The sequence below is a fragment of the Pipistrellus kuhlii genome, unplaced genomic scaffold, assembly GCF_014108245.1.
Source record: "Pipistrellus kuhlii isolate mPipKuh1 unplaced genomic scaffold, mPipKuh1.p scaffold_m20_p_8, whole genome shotgun sequence".
Taxonomy (NCBI): Eukaryota; Metazoa; Chordata; class Mammalia; order Chiroptera; family Vespertilionidae; genus Pipistrellus; species Pipistrellus kuhlii.
The window spans coordinates 54,101,267-54,118,364 of NW_023425584.1; the positions used below are offsets into that span (position 1 = coordinate 54,101,267).

The 17,098-nt window shown below is 42.1% G+C and overlaps 1 protein-coding gene across 1 annotated transcript; it reads left to right on the top strand.

Moving 5' to 3' along the window:
• The first annotated feature begins 4,210 nt into the window (after positions 1-4,210).
• Positions 4,211-5,919, top strand: LOC118711580 (putative tripartite motif-containing protein 75). Its single transcript, XM_036424791.2, has one exon. It carries the CDS (start codon positions 4,474-4,476, stop codon positions 5,917-5,919), a length of 1,446 nt encoding a protein of 481 aa, XP_036280684.1. The 5' UTR covers positions 4,211-4,473.
• The last annotated feature ends 11,179 nt before the right edge of the window (positions 5,920-17,098 follow it).

Sequence of the window (17,098 nt, forward strand, 5' to 3'; positions counted from 1 at the left end):
CAAAAATTCTAGTTTAGCACTTCTTAGTTGGGATTCAGGAATCTGTGTTTTAACAACTCCACCAGGCGATTCTCATCATGAGAGAAGGTTGGGAAACACTGCCTTAGAGGATTTTTATTTTTTTAATTTTTAAAAATGTTTTTAAAAATATATTTTATTGATTTTTTTTTTTTACAGAGAGGAAGAGAGAGGGATAGAGAGTCAGAAACATCGATGAGAATCATTGATGAACTGCCTCTTGCACATCCCCTACTGAGGATGTGCCCGTAACCAGGGTACATGCCGCAGACCGAAGCTCTATCCATTGAGCCAAACCGGTTTCGGCCTTCAAGGATTTTTAAATATAAAACTACCTTGGAAATGCTATCGCTGGTCAATCGATCTTCCTTTATCCAATCAACAAGTTTTGTTCACCTTTTCAATTGCATGTGATTCTTGTTTGGGAATACTTTCACACCCCTAGCACAGTTAGCATTCTATTTTATTTTATTTAATCCTCCCCAGAAGCTATTATCTCATTACTTTTGAGAGAGATTGGAAGTGGGAGAGGGAAAGATGTAGAGAAACAAGGATGTGAAAGAAACACACCCATCAGTTGCCTCTGCACACCTCTGTCCAATGCCCAGGAAGGGAAGGAGTCTGCAACCAACCTAGGTGCCCTTGAATGGAATGGAACCTGAATTCTTAGGTCTGCAGGCTGAGGTTCTATCCACTAACTGGACCAAACCAAGTAGGGCTCAATGCTGGAGATTTAAAAAATTAATTCCTGGATCATATGCCTCAATGGCTGAGTATAGACCTATGAACCAAGATGTCACTGGTTGGATTCCATTCAAAGCCAACATCAGGATTGTGGGCTCCATCCCCAATGGGGGGTTTGGAGGAGACAGCTAAGCAATGGTTCTCTCTCATCATCAATGTTCCTATGCCTGTCTCTCCCTCTCCATTCTCTGAAATAAAACCAAGACGTATATTTATAAAAATAAGTAAGTAAATAAATGGTGTTGACAGGATCAATAGAGAATAGCCTGGGGGCAAATTAGATAATGCCTGATAGCAAAGTTAATCTTGTCTGGCTTCTGGAAAGCACTGAAAATCTTACTTTGGCCAAAATCGGTTTGGCCTGAAGACTGAGGGGTCCCGGGTTTGATTCCGGTCAAGCTCCTGTACCTTGATTGTGGGTGCATCCCCAGTAGGGGGTGTGCAAGAGACAGCTGACCGATGACTCTCTCTCATCGATGTTTGTAGCTCTCTGTCCCTTTCTCTTCCTCTCTGTAAAAAAATCAGTGATATATATGGTTCATCCTCACCCTGTGGGGAAGGAGCCACTGGGCTTCAATGGGCGTGGTAATATCTGACCTTCCAATGGAGTATATTTTCCAGGGTCAGGTCATGGCCCATGCAGTCCTGTGCCAGATTGTCTAGAGACATCCTTGTGGGAGGTTCTCCTTTCGTTGTGGACCCTACAGATGGGACAAGAGCCGTCTGCTCCGGGTGAGACCAGATATGCTGCCAAGTGGGTGTGGGAGGCCAGAGTGAGATAAGGCCTATGTGTTCCTGAGGGCCTGCTCTGTGCCCCGCAGAGAGACATATACCTCCAAAAGGAATCCAAACAGGCGTCTGCGTATTTAAAATGCATGCAGTTATTTATGTTTTTCTGGTCCCTGCTCGAAACATAAGTCACTTAAATGCCCTTCAAATTTTTAGAAATACTTATGTGACCCCTGGGGGGTCAGGAATGGGAATGGGAATATTTGCATGTGGTAAAGCCAAGGCAATGGTCCTCAAAAACCTGCTGCACAGAGTTGCCCAGGGCCATGGGCAGTAAAAACCTGCTTTCTGTGCAGCTGCCCTGGAAGGGCCCAGTCCTCTCTTCCTGAGAGCATTCTAAATCTGATTTGGGTATTTTATTTATTTTTAAAAATATATATTTTACAGAGGGGAAGAGAGAGGGATAGAGAGTTAGAAATATCTATGAGAGAGAATCATCGATCAGCTGCCTCTTGCACACCCCCTACTGGGGATGTACATGCCCTTGACCAGAATCGAACCTGGGACCTTTCAGTCTGCAGGCCAATACTCTATCCACTGAGCCAAACCGGTTTTGGCAGATTCAGGTTATTTTAAGCCCAATGCTGTCATGGTTCCAGGCCTTCCTAAGTCATCAAATGCTTTTGCTAAAATTTTGGAAACCAAGATCCCAATCTGAACTAAGGGGGTGACAAAGCGCCTAAAGGTGCTGGTCAGGAGCTGCATGTGGACTACCTTCCATTATGTGTCAGAGAGGCTGGGTGTGTGTACAGGCAGAGATAGGTGGGAGTGATTCTGTGTAGGAGGGCTGGGAGAGGTTAGAGATATGGGTCTGAATCCCAGATAACTCAGACCCTGTGCTGACTGGACCTTCTAAATAGGCCTGCAGGCACTCAGAGTACAAGCAGGTAGCCAAAATCTCTCAGTGCCTAAAGGAAACCCGGAGACCTGGTCAGTATTTACTTATTCAACAGCTTTAGCCATGGCAGCTGCACAGAAACTAAGGTTACAAAGAGGTTATAGGAACGCGGAATTAAGATCTTCTAAATGTGTGTTATTTTTCAGCATGAGTTGAAAAAATTCATGATACTGTCTTTACTGTTCCTTGATGTGTGGTGGCCGAGGTGACCCAAGGTGGAGGTCATCCCAGCCTCTTCTTGGTCTCTACTAGCATCAGTGCTGACTGTAAGGGAAAGCTCAATTGTCTTCTCAACTGTTTATGAAATGCTATGACTGGCTATGTGCTTTTCATTTATTCAATCAGCAACAGCTTTCCTACCTGTCATTTGGCTGTGATGGTTTTGTGAGCACTTTCACAGCCTTATCAACATTAGTTATCTTTCTTATTTTTGTAATCCTCACCAGAGGATATTTTCCAATGGCTTTTTTTAGAGACTGACGAGAGAGGGAAATTCAGAAACATGGATGTGAGAGAAACATGTTGATTGGTTGGTCCTGCAGGTGCCCAGACCAGGGCCAGATCCCAGAGGACCCTGCAACCCAGGTACATGCCTTTAAATGGAAATGAACCTGGGACCCGTAGGTACTCATTCCAAACCTGTATACATTGAGCCAAACTGGACTAAGGCTGCATTAGCTCTCTGTTGGGTCATCTCATGTTTTAAAATTGTGCTAATTATTGATTTAGCCACCAACAAAAGCATTCCTTTCTTGTTTTTTTGTCTGAGATACTTTGTCATGCTGAGGTATTAGCATGAAAAAGCTGTCAGGTGGAAAATGAAGTTTGGGTGGACAACTGAGACATTTTCTGTGAATAATTTGGTTGAGTGAACTGTATTGTTTGGGATGGGGTTTGACTGTATCATGAATTCAGTGTTACTAGAAATTACTTCTTTTTTCTATGCTAATCCTCACCTGAGAATATATTTCCATTGATGGTTTTGTAGGGAGTGGAAGGCAGTGAGGGAGTGGGGTGGAGGAGAAAGGAAAAGCATTGCTATGGGAGGCAAGTCCATTGGTTGCCTCCTGAGATTGCCCCCATCGGAGCTGGGGATGCAACCTGCAGTAGGCACATGCTCTTGAATGGAAAACCCAAGACTCTTGGGTAATCGGGTCAACACTGTAATCAGTGGCACACACTGGCCAGGGCAGAAATAACTGTATTTTAAAACAAAAAGTACCAAATTCATTGCTGAGGTTTTTCAAAAACCAGAAGTGATGGATGTTGGGATTTTTACAATTGTTTACCTGACTCTCTACTGTTAAGGATGTAAAGCACTTTCCCTAACCCCCTAGATAATAGGTGACTAGAGTCAGAACCTATCACAGGGACAGAGAATCAAGTAGGACACATTCTCACACCTTTGGTAGTTCTTTGGAGACCCACAGTTATTAATGTGGGTATAGGTGACTGTAGGGCTGGGGAAAAGAAGTCAATGGTTCCCTCAAAAGTGGCAGTTAACAGGGCAGAGCAGCAGAACAAATAGTAAATAGTTTTTCCTTTCTTTCTTCATTTCTTCCTCCCTCCCTCCATTCCTCCCTCCTTTCCTTCCTTCCTCTCTTCTTCTTCTTCCTTCCTTCTTTCTTCTTTCTTTCTTTCTTCTCTCTCTCTCTCTCTCTCTCTCTCTCTCTCTCTCTCTCTCTCTCTCTCTCTCTCTCTCTCATTTTTTTTTTTTACATGAAACTCTATTTTCTCATCCCCAGGAACCAATCAGTACCTAAAAGTTACGATTGCTTTCTGACCAAGAGAATTGCTGAACTTGGATTCATTTCCTCTGAGCCGCCAAGAACAGTAGTTCTCAAACTACTTTGATTGGCTGCAGGTGGACAGAGGAACTCCTCTGGGCAGCTTCCTCTGTAGCTAAGGACCTCACCTGACTCCAAAGGCTGCCCTTATTGATAGAGAGAATTTACACAGGAAGGTCAGTGAGATCTGAAGGTGCATCTGCTTCTGGGTGGAGAAGTTTCATAGAACTCAACCTCATGGAGAAACACACCTCAGTCCCATCCTTCACTCAGGGCGCAATGGCAGGTGAAGAAGCTGTGGAAAAACTCCAGACAAGAATCAACTGTTCCATCTGTCTGGATATCATGAGAGACCCTGTCACCATTGAATGTGGGCACAACTTCTGTCACTCCTGCATCCAGCAGTCCTGGACTGATCAGGAGGACATTTTCCCATGTGCTGTGTGCCGTTACCCATGCAAAAACTTGCACACATGGAGCAACATCCAGATAGGAAGGATGGTAGACAGGGTCAAGCTCCTCCAGATCACCAAGGATAAGAAGAAGCGGCAAGAAGGGAGACGCTTGTGTGAGAAGCACAACCAGGCCCTGACCCTCTTCTGTGAGGAGGACCTACAGCTGTTGTGTGCCCTGTGCACTCAGCCCCCTGACCACCAGGACCACCAGGTGAGACCCATAGAGGAGGCTGCCTCTCATCACAGGCAAAGGCTCAGGAGTTACATTGGGCCCCTGAAGAAGCAGATGGCAGACCTTCAGATACAACTTGACACCCAAAACCGGAGACTATCAGAATTGAGAGAAAAGGCGGAAAACCAGAGAGAAAAGTTAGCCTCTGAATTTGAGCAGCTGATAGAGTCTGTTGACTGTGAGCAAGAGGCAGTTCTCTCAAGGCTAGCTGCAGAAGAGAAGCACATTCAACAGAATCTCCGTGCAAACAAAATTGAATTGTCAGACCACATTTACAAAGTTAAAGTTCAACTAAAGGAGGTGGCTGAGAAGAGTGTGATGTCAGATGTAAAAATGATGATGAATATCAAAGGTGTCCTCCACCCTTCTGAAAAACTAGAACCTCCAGGTGTTTATTGTTTCCAGTATAAGAGAGAAGAATTCAGTCTTCCTCCACAATGTTCAGCCCTGCAGAAAATTATACAGAAATTTAGAGAAGAAATTACCCTAGATCCTAAAACTGCACGTCCTAATCTGCTGGTGTCTGAGGATAGAAAGTCTGTGACTTTTGTGAAGAAAAAGCAAAGAGTTCACCGGAATCCAAAGCAATTTGTGGTCGACCCATTTGTCCTGGGTACTGAAGGGTTTGACTGTGGCCGACATTACTGGGAGGTCCAGGTGGATGACAAGCCTGAGTGGGCCGTGGGGGTCTGTAAAGACTCCCTCCTCGAGGAGAGAAAGCAGTGCCTGAGAAGACAGAACAGATGTTGGACGATTCAGCTGCAGGATGGTGACTATGTGGCAGGAGGGTCTGCTCCTGTCACCCTTGTGCTGAAGGAAATGCCCAGAGGGATTGGTATCTATCTGGACTATGAGTTGGGTCAGGTTTCCTTTTACAGTTTGAATGACATGTCTCATATCCATTCCTTCAGGGACACATTTTCTGAAGTGCTAAAGCCTTACTTCTATATCGGATGTGACCCCAAACCTCTTACTGTCTGTGCTTTAAGAGATTAGGAAGGATGAACAGTCTTTGCTTCATTTTTTTCCTGTGATCTAGTACATAGAATTTTTTAATCATAATTTTTAATTCATGTATATTTTAAATATTTATTATTGCAAGTATTACCTAGGTCCTCATATAGTTAGAATTTTGTAGAACTCAGTGATCCAGCATCAAAATTTTTTAGTGTTATTGATTTTTTGAGAGGGAAAAGGAAAAAGAAATATCAGTGTGAGAGAGAATTACTTTTGGTTGCCTGCAGAATGAACCATGGTAGGATTGAACCCCAATCAAAGTATGTGCACTGACTAGGAATAGAATCAGCCACCCTTTGGTTCATGGATGATGCTGCAACTAACTTAGTCATACTGGCCAGGGCTAGCATCAAAATTTTGTATAAAGACACATCTGTGACTTGGAACATTACTCTCATTTCCTTATTCCCCCCATTTATCTTTAAGAGCATGGATTAATGGGAACAAATGGAAGTGTGGAATATTTGGAATAATGACATCCATTCTTTCTGAATTATTTCTGAAATTTTTGGATTAGAATGTATTTCGTCTATGTTTTAGAATGCAACTCTATGCATACATTCCAAGTAGGAGAGATGATAGAATTATGGGGGGACTCGGAGGTTTACAATTATTTTATTTTTGCATCCATTGAGAATAAGGTACTGATTGCTCCCAACTATTATAATAAAAGAGCAATATGCAAATTGTCACTCCATCAGGGAGGGCAGTGGTGGGAGATCAGCCATGCAGGGGAGGGCAGTGGGGGTCCGGGCCTGCAGGGCAGGATAGTTGGGGGCAACCAGGCCTGCAGGAGAGATCAGTTAAGGGCAATTGGGCCTACAGGGGAGCTGTTATGTGTTGATCAGGCTGGCAGGGGAATACTTAGGGGGTTTTCAGGATGGCAGGCAGAAGTCAGGGGCAATCATGCAGGCAGGCGGTCAAGTGGTTGTGAGAGGGATCCCAGGTTGCAGAGGGTGAAGACTAGGGTGAGGGACACCCCACCCCACACAAATTTCATGCACCAAGCCTCTATTTTTTTAATACATTTTGACAGATTTTGGAGAGGGAGAGGGAAAGATGGAAACATCAATTATGAGAGAATCTTTGATTGGTACCTCCTGTACACCACCCACTGGGGATCGGAGCCTACATCCCAGGCATATGCCCTTGACAGGAATTGAACCTGGGATCCTTCAGCCTGCAGGCTTATGCTCTACCCAGTGAACCAAATCAAATAGGTCTTCCAGCTATTTTTATGAATATTTTTTTAAATGGTGTCTTGATCAGAATTTTAGATCTTGATCTGATCAAGATCTTTGATCCTCTTCTTTTTTTCACACCTGAGAAAGTTGAGAATTCCAGGTGTTCCACCCTTTGGTGCAACCAGAAAGTTGAACCTTCCAAGGAGACCAAGAGTTTATACACTGAAAACTAAAACATTGCTGAAATTACAGACCTAAGTAAATTGAAAGATGTCACATTCTCATGGATTGGAAGTATTAAGATAGCAATACTACTAAAAGCAATATACGGAATCATTTCCTAAAAAACCTTAATGGTAATTTTAGTAAAAAATGGATAGCTGATAGAATTTATATGGTATAAGATAGACCTAATAGACAAAATAATACTGAGTAGGGAGAGGTGAGATAATCATCGATGTGAGAGTGCAACATTGATGGGCTGCCTCTTGCATGCCCACTAACGGGATCAAGCCTGCAAGTGGGCATGTGCCTTTGACCAGAAATTGAACTGGCAACTTCCTGATGCATGATGATATGTCCAACCAACTGAGTCACATCATCCAGGCTAATCTTTCATTTTCTTGAGTCATGTATTATGTTATGTCCTTGAATCTTTACAGATACGAATCATAATCTGTAATAGAAATATTTACTTTGTAATGTTACAAATATTTTGGCCATTTTCATTTAAAGTCAAACTTTTGGCAGTTGTATGGCTTTGGGGTTTAAGGGAATATATGTATAGTTTTCCTTCATCAGAAATTAAATAAATATTTAAAATTTTCCTAAATACCTTCAGTGTATTTGTATATCTACATTTTAAAGGTAGAATTTAATATATGTCACATTAGATATCAAGAATCAGAATAGCCAAGTCGTTTATATAGATTAATTCCTTTTTTTAAAAAAAATAGAGAAGGGGAGAGGGATAGAGAGAAAAACCAATCAGCTGCCTCCCTAATCAGCCACCTCCCGTACACTCCCCACTGGGTATATGCCCGCAATAAAGGTACATGTCCTTGACTGGAATCAAGCTTGGCACCCTTGAGGCCACAGGCTAACGCTCCATTCACTGAGCCAAATCGGTTAGAGCTTCCCTATTCTTTCATCAACCTTAGATTGGGTTACAAGAGATGCCTAAAAGCAAACCGTTGAGGTCAGCGTTCCATTCTAGCCAGGACACATGGACCCTTTGTGGCTGGATTCCCATTGTGGGGCTTGAAGGAGGCAGCCAATCAATAATTCTCTCACTGATTTTTCTATCTCTCCTCCCTTTCCCTCTGAAATCAATATATTGGGGTCGGCAACTAAGTAATTGCGGATTTCACACATATATGGCTTCAGTTGAATTTTTAGGTTTGCAGACGTAGTACAAATGTAAAACACATTTTGTTATTTGATAGTTGGCTATTCAGCTGTTAATCAGTAAAGTTTTTTTATCTGTTTTGTAGTTTTCGTTTGGCGTTCGTTGAAAAATGGAAAATCAAAAGGAACATTTTTGTCATATTTTGCTTTTTTATTTCCGCAAAGGGAAAAACACATCGCAAGCTCATAAAAAGTTATGTGCTGTTTATGGTGACGAAGCCTTAAAAGAACGGCAGTGTCAAAATTGGTTTGCCAAATTTCGTTCTGGTGATTTTTCACTCAAAGATGAAAACGCTCTGGTCGTCCAGTTGAAGTTGATGACGTCCTAATCAAAGCAATAATCAATTCGGACTGTCACAGTACAACACGTGAGATTGCAGAGAAGCTTCATGTATCACATACATGCATTGAAAATCACTTAAAACAACTTGGCTATGTTCAAAAACTCGATACATGGGTTCCTCACGAACTGAAAGAATCACAGTTAACGCAACGCATTAGCAGCTGCGATTTGCTAAAGAAACGTAATGAAAATGGTCCATTTTTAAAACGACTGATAACTGGCGATGAAAAATGGGTTGTTTACAACAATATCAAGCGGAAAAGATTGTGGAGCAGGCCAGGTGAACCAACTCAAACAACATCAAAAGCTGATATTCATCAAAAGAAGGTTTTGTTATCAGTTTGGTGGGATTACAAAGGAATTGTCTACTTTGAACTCTTACCACCCAACCGAACGATCAATTCTGATGTCTACATTGAACAACTAACGAAATTAAACAATGCAGTTGAAGAAAAGCGGCCCAAATTGACAAATCGAAAAGGTGTTGTATTCCATCATGACAATGCAAGGCCACACACATCTTTGGTTACTCGGCAAAAATTAATGGAGCTTGGTTGGGATATTTTGCCACATCCACCATATAGTCCTGACCTTGCACCATCTGATTACTTTTTGTTTCAATCTTTACAAAACTCCTTGAATGGTAAAAATTTCAATAATGATGATGATGTCAAATCGTACCTGATTCAGTTTTTTGCTAATAAAAACCAGAAGTTTTTTGAACGTGGGATTATGATGCTGCCTGAAAGATGGCAAAAGGTCATTGATCAAAATGGGCAATACATTACAGAATAAAGTTATTTAGTTCCGTGAAAAAATTCTTTGATTTTCTTTAAAAAATCCGTAATTACTTAGTTGCTGACCCAATATATATATACATTGTGTACTAGAGTCATGGTACAAGAATTCATGCACCAGCGAGTCCCTGAGGGATCAGGCCAAAACCAACTCTTTGACATCTCCTGAAGGTTCCTGGATTGTGAGGGCACAGGGCAAGCCAAGGGACCCCACCAGTGCACAAGAGGGGCCAGGGAGGGACCATAGGAGAGCTCCAGCTCATGTGCAGCCCAATCAGCCAGACTCCAGCAGCAAGCTAACCTACCGGTCAGATCATCTGCTCCCTGGTGGTCAGTGCACATCACAACACACTTAGCATATCAGGCTTTGATTGAACAGACAACCAGACACTTAGCATATCAGGCTTTTAGTATATAGGATATAATGAAAAAGGTAGCAGAGTCTGGTGAGCTGGATGCGGGAGAGGATCAACTATGGTAGAATGAGATTTAAGAGTGGGATCAGGAATCTGCTAGGCTGGAGGTGGCAGAGAACAAGCACAATCCAACTGGAGTGGGGAAAGGCATAAAAAAAAATGAACAAAACCACCTTTGGATCCTTCAGAGTGCAAGGATTCTTGCTCATAGGAGGACCTGCACCTCCTGCCTATGGGACAGCAGCTCTGAGGACTCTGGGTGGCCAACATGTGATTAGTGGCAGCATACAGCGGGCTCGGTCTGGGCCTCCTCATGAGACACAAGGAGGTGGATGGAAAGGTACTTGGGATGGGTAAAGGAGCTGTCCTCTTCATCCTGGACTCAGTGTCTAGAGAGTTGGTCATGAAGGATCAGCTGGATGAGCAGTTTTCTGCTCAGGGTAGTTAGTTGCTTTGACAGACTGTGCTTGAGGCATGGCAGCCTTGATTGTGCCTGTACTCAGAGATTCAGTGACAACCATGTGGCACAAATGCCATCACTCTTTTCTTTTTCTTTTTTCTTTTTTATATATATTTTATTGATTTTTTACAGAGAGGAAGAGAGAGGGATAGAGTTAGAAACATTGATGAGAGAGAATCATCCATCAGCTGCCTCTTGCACATTCCTTACTGGGGATGTGCCCGCAACCAAGGTACGTGCCCTTGACCGGAATCGAACCCGGGACCCTTCAGCCTGCAGGCTGACACTCTATCCACTGAGCCAAACCGGTTTCAGCACAAATGCCATCACTCTTGCAATAACCTGGGAGAAGCTAAAAGCTTTCTGTCCCAGACTTGTCCACTGCTCACCATGCCAGGAGGAATTTTATTACCAACTAGAAGATAGGGAGCAGGACTATGCTAGAATAGGACATCCTGAGCTATGCCACGGAGGTGGGAGAGGCTTCCACCACCATCACAGCTGTGTTTGCCAGCTGTGAACCTGGCTTCTGCGAGGCACTCCCTTGGTGGGAGTTCACTGACCATCAGGGGGAAGCTCCTGCATTGAGCGCCTGCCCTCTGGTTACCAGTGCGTGTCATAGCTACCATTGCTTCTGCCATTCAGTCGATTTGCATATTAGCCTTTTATTATATAGGATACCTTGACAGATCACTGAAATTGCCAACTGATCCCAAATAGTAGCATGAGGAATGGCCCAAAAAGAAATACTATAACATCTACTCTTTGTTTGAGAGGACCTAAAGGGTTTGTGTCTGCAATAGAGTTCCCCACTGGACTCACCAGTTTCGAAGAGGCAAAAGCCCAAAGGATATTATTATACTTTACTATAAATACGTTAAAGCTGCAGAATACTAGAGATTAAACTCTGATTTTGAGCAATATTTTCCCTTATTGGAATATGAACAGGCTGCAGCATCAAAAGCCTTAAAAGTATAAAGACTTGAATATTAGATCAAGTTTGTTTTCATACTCAAAGCTCTAATAAGTGAGATAGCAGAGGAAACAGCATCAGTTAGATTGACAATACTGATAAAGTATCCACAATAGCTATTACATGATAAAAACTCCAGGGCATTTTCATTTTAAGTACAGAATGATGATTATGGGCTTTTGTCACATTACAATCTACAAAAGTATCAATTCATGATTAATCTTGTTCTAAATCCTGAAACAGTACAGCCTCATTTTACTCTAAGGAGAGGAAAGACATTGAAATTTGGAAATAAACCACAAAACTATAATCAGAAGACATTCTGTCAGGGTACCATTATTCAGAGCAAGAAATGGAAGAAGATAAAAAGTGACTGGGATGAGTTTGTAAAAATTATCTTCCCAGAAGGAGGAAGACACTAGCACAATAAGATTTATGCTGTAGGATTCAGTTACAGAACTGTGATAAATTTCATGCACTAGTTACAGGGGCTATCTTTTTTCTGCTAAAGGTAAAACCCAGTAGGACTGACATTTTTCTTGGTTAAAATTGGTAAGGTTTAATTTTAAGACCTGAATAGCAGGTTTCATATCTATTCAAGTGATATCACAAAAATATTTAGCCTTATTTTATACTGGATATAATTCATAACTTCTTGCAATCTATATAGCAAGATTATACAGTAATGAAATATTTACAAAGTGGGGTGGGCAGGAGGCAGATGATCAATGATTCTCTCTTATCATTGATGTTTCTCTTTCCTTTCCTCTCTGAAATCAATAATTTATATATTGATTATATATAAATAGTATATATATATATATATATATATATATATATATATATAGTCATCTTTAAAGTGTTGAAACAAACAAAAAAAACACACACAATAGTCTATGGAAATACTTTTCAAAAGTGCAGGATACTCAAAAATGTATGTTGTAAACCTGGCCTGGTGGCTCAGTTGGTCCAAAAGGTTCAATTCCTGGTCAGGGGCACATATCTAGGTTTCAGGTCCTTTCCCTGCTTGGGCACATATGGGAGGCAATCAATCAATGTTTTGCTCGCTCTCTCAAATATAAATAAAAACATATCCTCAGGTGAGGATTAGGAGACCACTAGAAATGTTTCTAAAAGTTATAAAATATTAATTCAATAGAAGAAATGAAATGGAATAATAAAAAATGCTCAATTAAGCCCAGAGAAAGAAATAATTGTTTAATAAATAAAAGAAAAAGCTGATCAAAACCAAATTTTTAATAACAAAAACATTTCAGTCAAAATTCTGCCCTACATGCAGACATTTCTTATGTAGCCATTTACTTAGCAGTCACTATACATTCGTAGTCTTGGTAAGCTCAGGGTTCCCAGCATAATGTCCTCAAGGTGCTTTTATCTTGAGAAAGGTTCACTTCAAGCAGAAACAATCCGTAAAGCAAGATTCATCTAATATTAGTCATCATGAGGTTACACCACCTTCCTCAAAACCACTGGTTGTACAGATTTTTAGTTTTTTGAGCTCTAGTCTCATGTTTGATGAAGTACACACTACAGGTTTCCTTTCCTACACTTTATTGTCCTAGGCATGCCAGTGTGGAGTTACTCAAATACTTCAACCAATCATAATGTCCATTTCTACCTGTGCCATTCTTTTTTTTTTTTTTTTTTTTTTTTTTTTTTTTTTGGTATCCATTATTTTAATTATAGTCTCAAAATTTATGAGATATTAAGAAGATTGAAGCTGTAGCACATAGAACTGGAGTTTGTTCACTGGAAAGCCAGCTGACAATCCCTGGATATGAATTCATGATTAGGACAACTGACCAGTTCTGTATGCAGTTTTGCTTATTGCACATTGTCTATTGTCATAATGTCATTTTCAGACATTATAACGAATTTCACCAATAAAAATGCAAATGATATATAAGGGTAAGTTATTTGAAAACTAGAATTTGATACCTTAAAAAACTTTAAAAAAATGAGATAACTTACCGACATTAAGTTCTCAAAATATTTCCCACACACCCTGATTAGGAAGTTACTGAAGGATATTCTCCAACAAAACAAGACACCAACCTCCAAATGGAAATACATAAAACAACTCAAAAAAGCCAAAAGTATCCCCAAGATATCCAAGCAGTTGGCTTAATGAACAACCTGCCTGCATTGGAGTGGATCAGATAGTTTCTTGAGTGGTCTGAAAAGCAAGTGGTAGAAAGCTAATTGTGTTTAAATTGAGATTTAAACCACTGCAGGGAGTTTGGGAATTAAGGATAAGGACCTGGAAAACAACGCAAATGAGAAATATAAGTCAACTATTAATTACTGGAAAACAAAGTTAGGAAGAAACAAAATGCAATCATTGTGTAATACTTAAAAGTAAATGGCATTGGACAGAAGAGGATCCAAGATGGCTGCACAGGTAAACACCTAGCCGCAGCCGCACACAACAACTTCAATAAAATACAACTAAAATATAAAATGGACACTGCTCAGAGCTACAGGAAGTCAACTGACTGAAAATCCTACAAGAAGGAAAGAGAAAACCAGAAGGAAAATCAGAGGAGCTGTAAAAGCCTAAGGTATGGAGACATGCTGCGCGAGCACGGAGAGGATAGAGCCGGAGAGGAGGGGTAGGCCGAGTACCTGGCTGGCGTTCCCTAGTGGGAAGGAAATAAAAGTTCCTGACTGGGCTGAACCCCAGTTCTAGGCCAGACCCTGGTGACCCAGGCTCAAACAGAGGGAGACAGGGCTGTGAGGTGGAATCCCAGGGGAGCGGCGAAAAGCAGAGTCCCTGGAGTCGCGCACATTGTGTGCAGAGGACGAACTGTTGACTCTGATGCTAGATTGCCCTAGCGGGAAGGAGACAAAAGCTCCAGCTGTGCTGAACCCCAGTTCTGACTGCTCTGAACCCCAGTTCTAGGCCAGAACCTGGGGACTCAGGCTTAAACAGAGGGAGCCTGGGGTGTGAGGTGGAATCCCAGGGGAGCGGCAAAGGGCAGAGCCCTCGGAATCACACACATTGCATGCAGAGGACGGACTGTTGACTCTGATGCTAGACTGCCCTGGCAGGAAGGAGACAAAGGCTCTAGGCTGGGAGGAGCGCGATGAGGAGCGGGAGCTGCCGCAGGGAGCTGGCAAGCCGGGTGCCGGCAAGGAGCCGGGCGATAGGGCCATGGGGGGGTGGGGTGTTTGGGCGGGGAGGGGTAGGTGCCGCTGGGCCCTCGACTGCTGATCGCCGGCCACGGAGCCGAGGCCAGGGGCTGCTTCCTGGGTGGCGCCGACCCCGGCAACAGGCTGAAGCCGCGCAGGAGGCCGAGGAGAACAAAGGGGCGTTGTGGGCCAGCCTGCTGAGCTTCCAGGACAAGGAGGAAGAAACCGAAGAAGTTTTCAATGTGAAGAAATCAAGTTATAGCAAAAAGATAGTAAAATTACTAAAGAAAAAATACAAAGAAGAACTTGAAAAATCAAAGATTAGGACAGAACTCAACTCAGCAGCCAACATTGCAACATAAATGCATTAAAAAAAAAAAAAAAAAAAAAAAGACAGAATGTTGGAGAGGCGGTGGCCAGGCCCAGGGCAGTGGCAGCCGGACCCAAAGCAGCAGCATCCAGGCTCAGAGCAGCCGGGCCCAGAGCAGCCAGGTTGGGAGCAGCCAGGCCCAGAGCAGCAGCGGCCGGGCCCGGAGCAATAGGCCAGGCCCAGAGCAACAGAGGCCAGGCCCAGAGCATCCAGGCCTGCCATGCTCCAGGGCTGCTTCTCAGATATGGCTGGAAACTTTTGGGGGAGCTTGAGGGTCTGCTGAATCAAGTGATGAAGGCTTAGATCTGGTTGAGTTGTTGTAGCGCTGGGGTGTTGATCTGTGAGTGCCTTGTGTGGGGTCTGGATGGGGTTGGTTGATCTATTTGGATATGTCTTTTGTTTGAAGTGTATCCTTGGGAATGTGGAGCTATTATTGATTTGAGAAAATGTTAATTAATTGATGTACTACCTGAAAAATTTAAAGTTCTGAAAGTTTAAGGTCTCTTGCCAAAAAGAGGTTTTAAAGCTAACACCTTAATTTTAAGGGAGAAAGGGGAGGACATGCCCTTCCCACCCAGATTCCAGCCAGCAGCTACCTTTAAACAATGTGTTCATTTACATTTGAATGGCTACCCCTTTTAATAGCCCAAGGGCAAGTTTACATGTAAACAAGTTTGCTTCTCAGTTCCCAGGGCAGAAAAAATAAGGTTTAAAATTATTAGATTTTAAAATTTATTCTTAAAAATATAAAAATTTATTAATTAAAAAAAAAAAACAAGGAAGTTAAAAAACTTGATGAACAATATTAACTGTAGATTATAATAGAATCAGAGATATGGGAGGGAGTGGAGACAATTCTCGGGGGGAAAAGAGGAGTGGTGGATGTGGGAAGAGACTGAACATAAACTGTGCACCTATGGATGAGGACAATGGGGGGTGGGGAAAGGGCAGAGGGTGGGGTGGAAACCTGGTTGCGGGGGGGGAGGGAAATGAGGAACGGAACTTTTGTAATATGAACAATAAAGATTTATTTAAAAAAAAAAAGAGTTGGAGAAACCATGATGGTGGCATAGGTAAACACTTGAACTTGCTGCTTTGCACAACCACCTCAAACTACAACTAGAATCCAAAAATATAGTGTAAGAAGCCTCTGGGACAAATTCAAGTGTGCCAACAACTGAATTATGGGGATGCCAGAAGAAGAGAGAGCAAGATATTGAAAACCTATTTGAAGTAATAATGACAGAAAACTTCCTCTATCTGGTGAAAGAAATAGACTTACAAGCCCAGGAAGCACACAGAACCCCAAACAAAAGGAATCCAAAGAGGACCACACCAAGACACATCATAATTAAAATGCCAAGAGCAAAAGACAAAAAGAATCTTACAAGCAGCAAGAGAAAAACAGTTAGTTACCTACAAGGGAGCACCCATATGATTATTAGCTGTTTTCTCAACAGAAACTATGCAGGCCAGATGGGAGTGGCAAGAAATATTCAAAGTGATGAATAGGAAGAACCTACAACCAAGAGTACTTTACCCAGCCAAACTGGCATTCAGAATTGAAGGTCAGCTAAAGAGCTTCACAGATAAGAAAAAGCTAAAGGAGTTCATCACCACCAAACCAGTATTATATGAAATGGTAAAGGATATTCTTTTAGAAGGGGAAGAAGAAAAAGGTAAAGATAAAAAATTATGAACAACAAATACATACTGTATCTATCAATCAAAAAGTGAATCTAAATATCAAATGAATAAAAAATCGGATGAACAGAATAAACTGGTGAATACAATAGAATTGCAGGGGCATAAAAAGGGAGTGGACTGACAATTCTCCGGGGGAGATTGTGTGGGGAGTATGGGAAGAGACTGGACAAAAATCGTACACCTATAGATGAGAGCAGTGCAGAGGGGGGTTAAGGGCAGAAGGTGAGGTCAGAACCAGGTGGAGAAGAGCTTGGGGGGGCGGGGGGGAGAGGAACAACTCTAATAACTAGAACAATAAAGATTCATTTTTTTTTTCTTAAAAAGAAACAAGAGTTTTACAATAGCTTA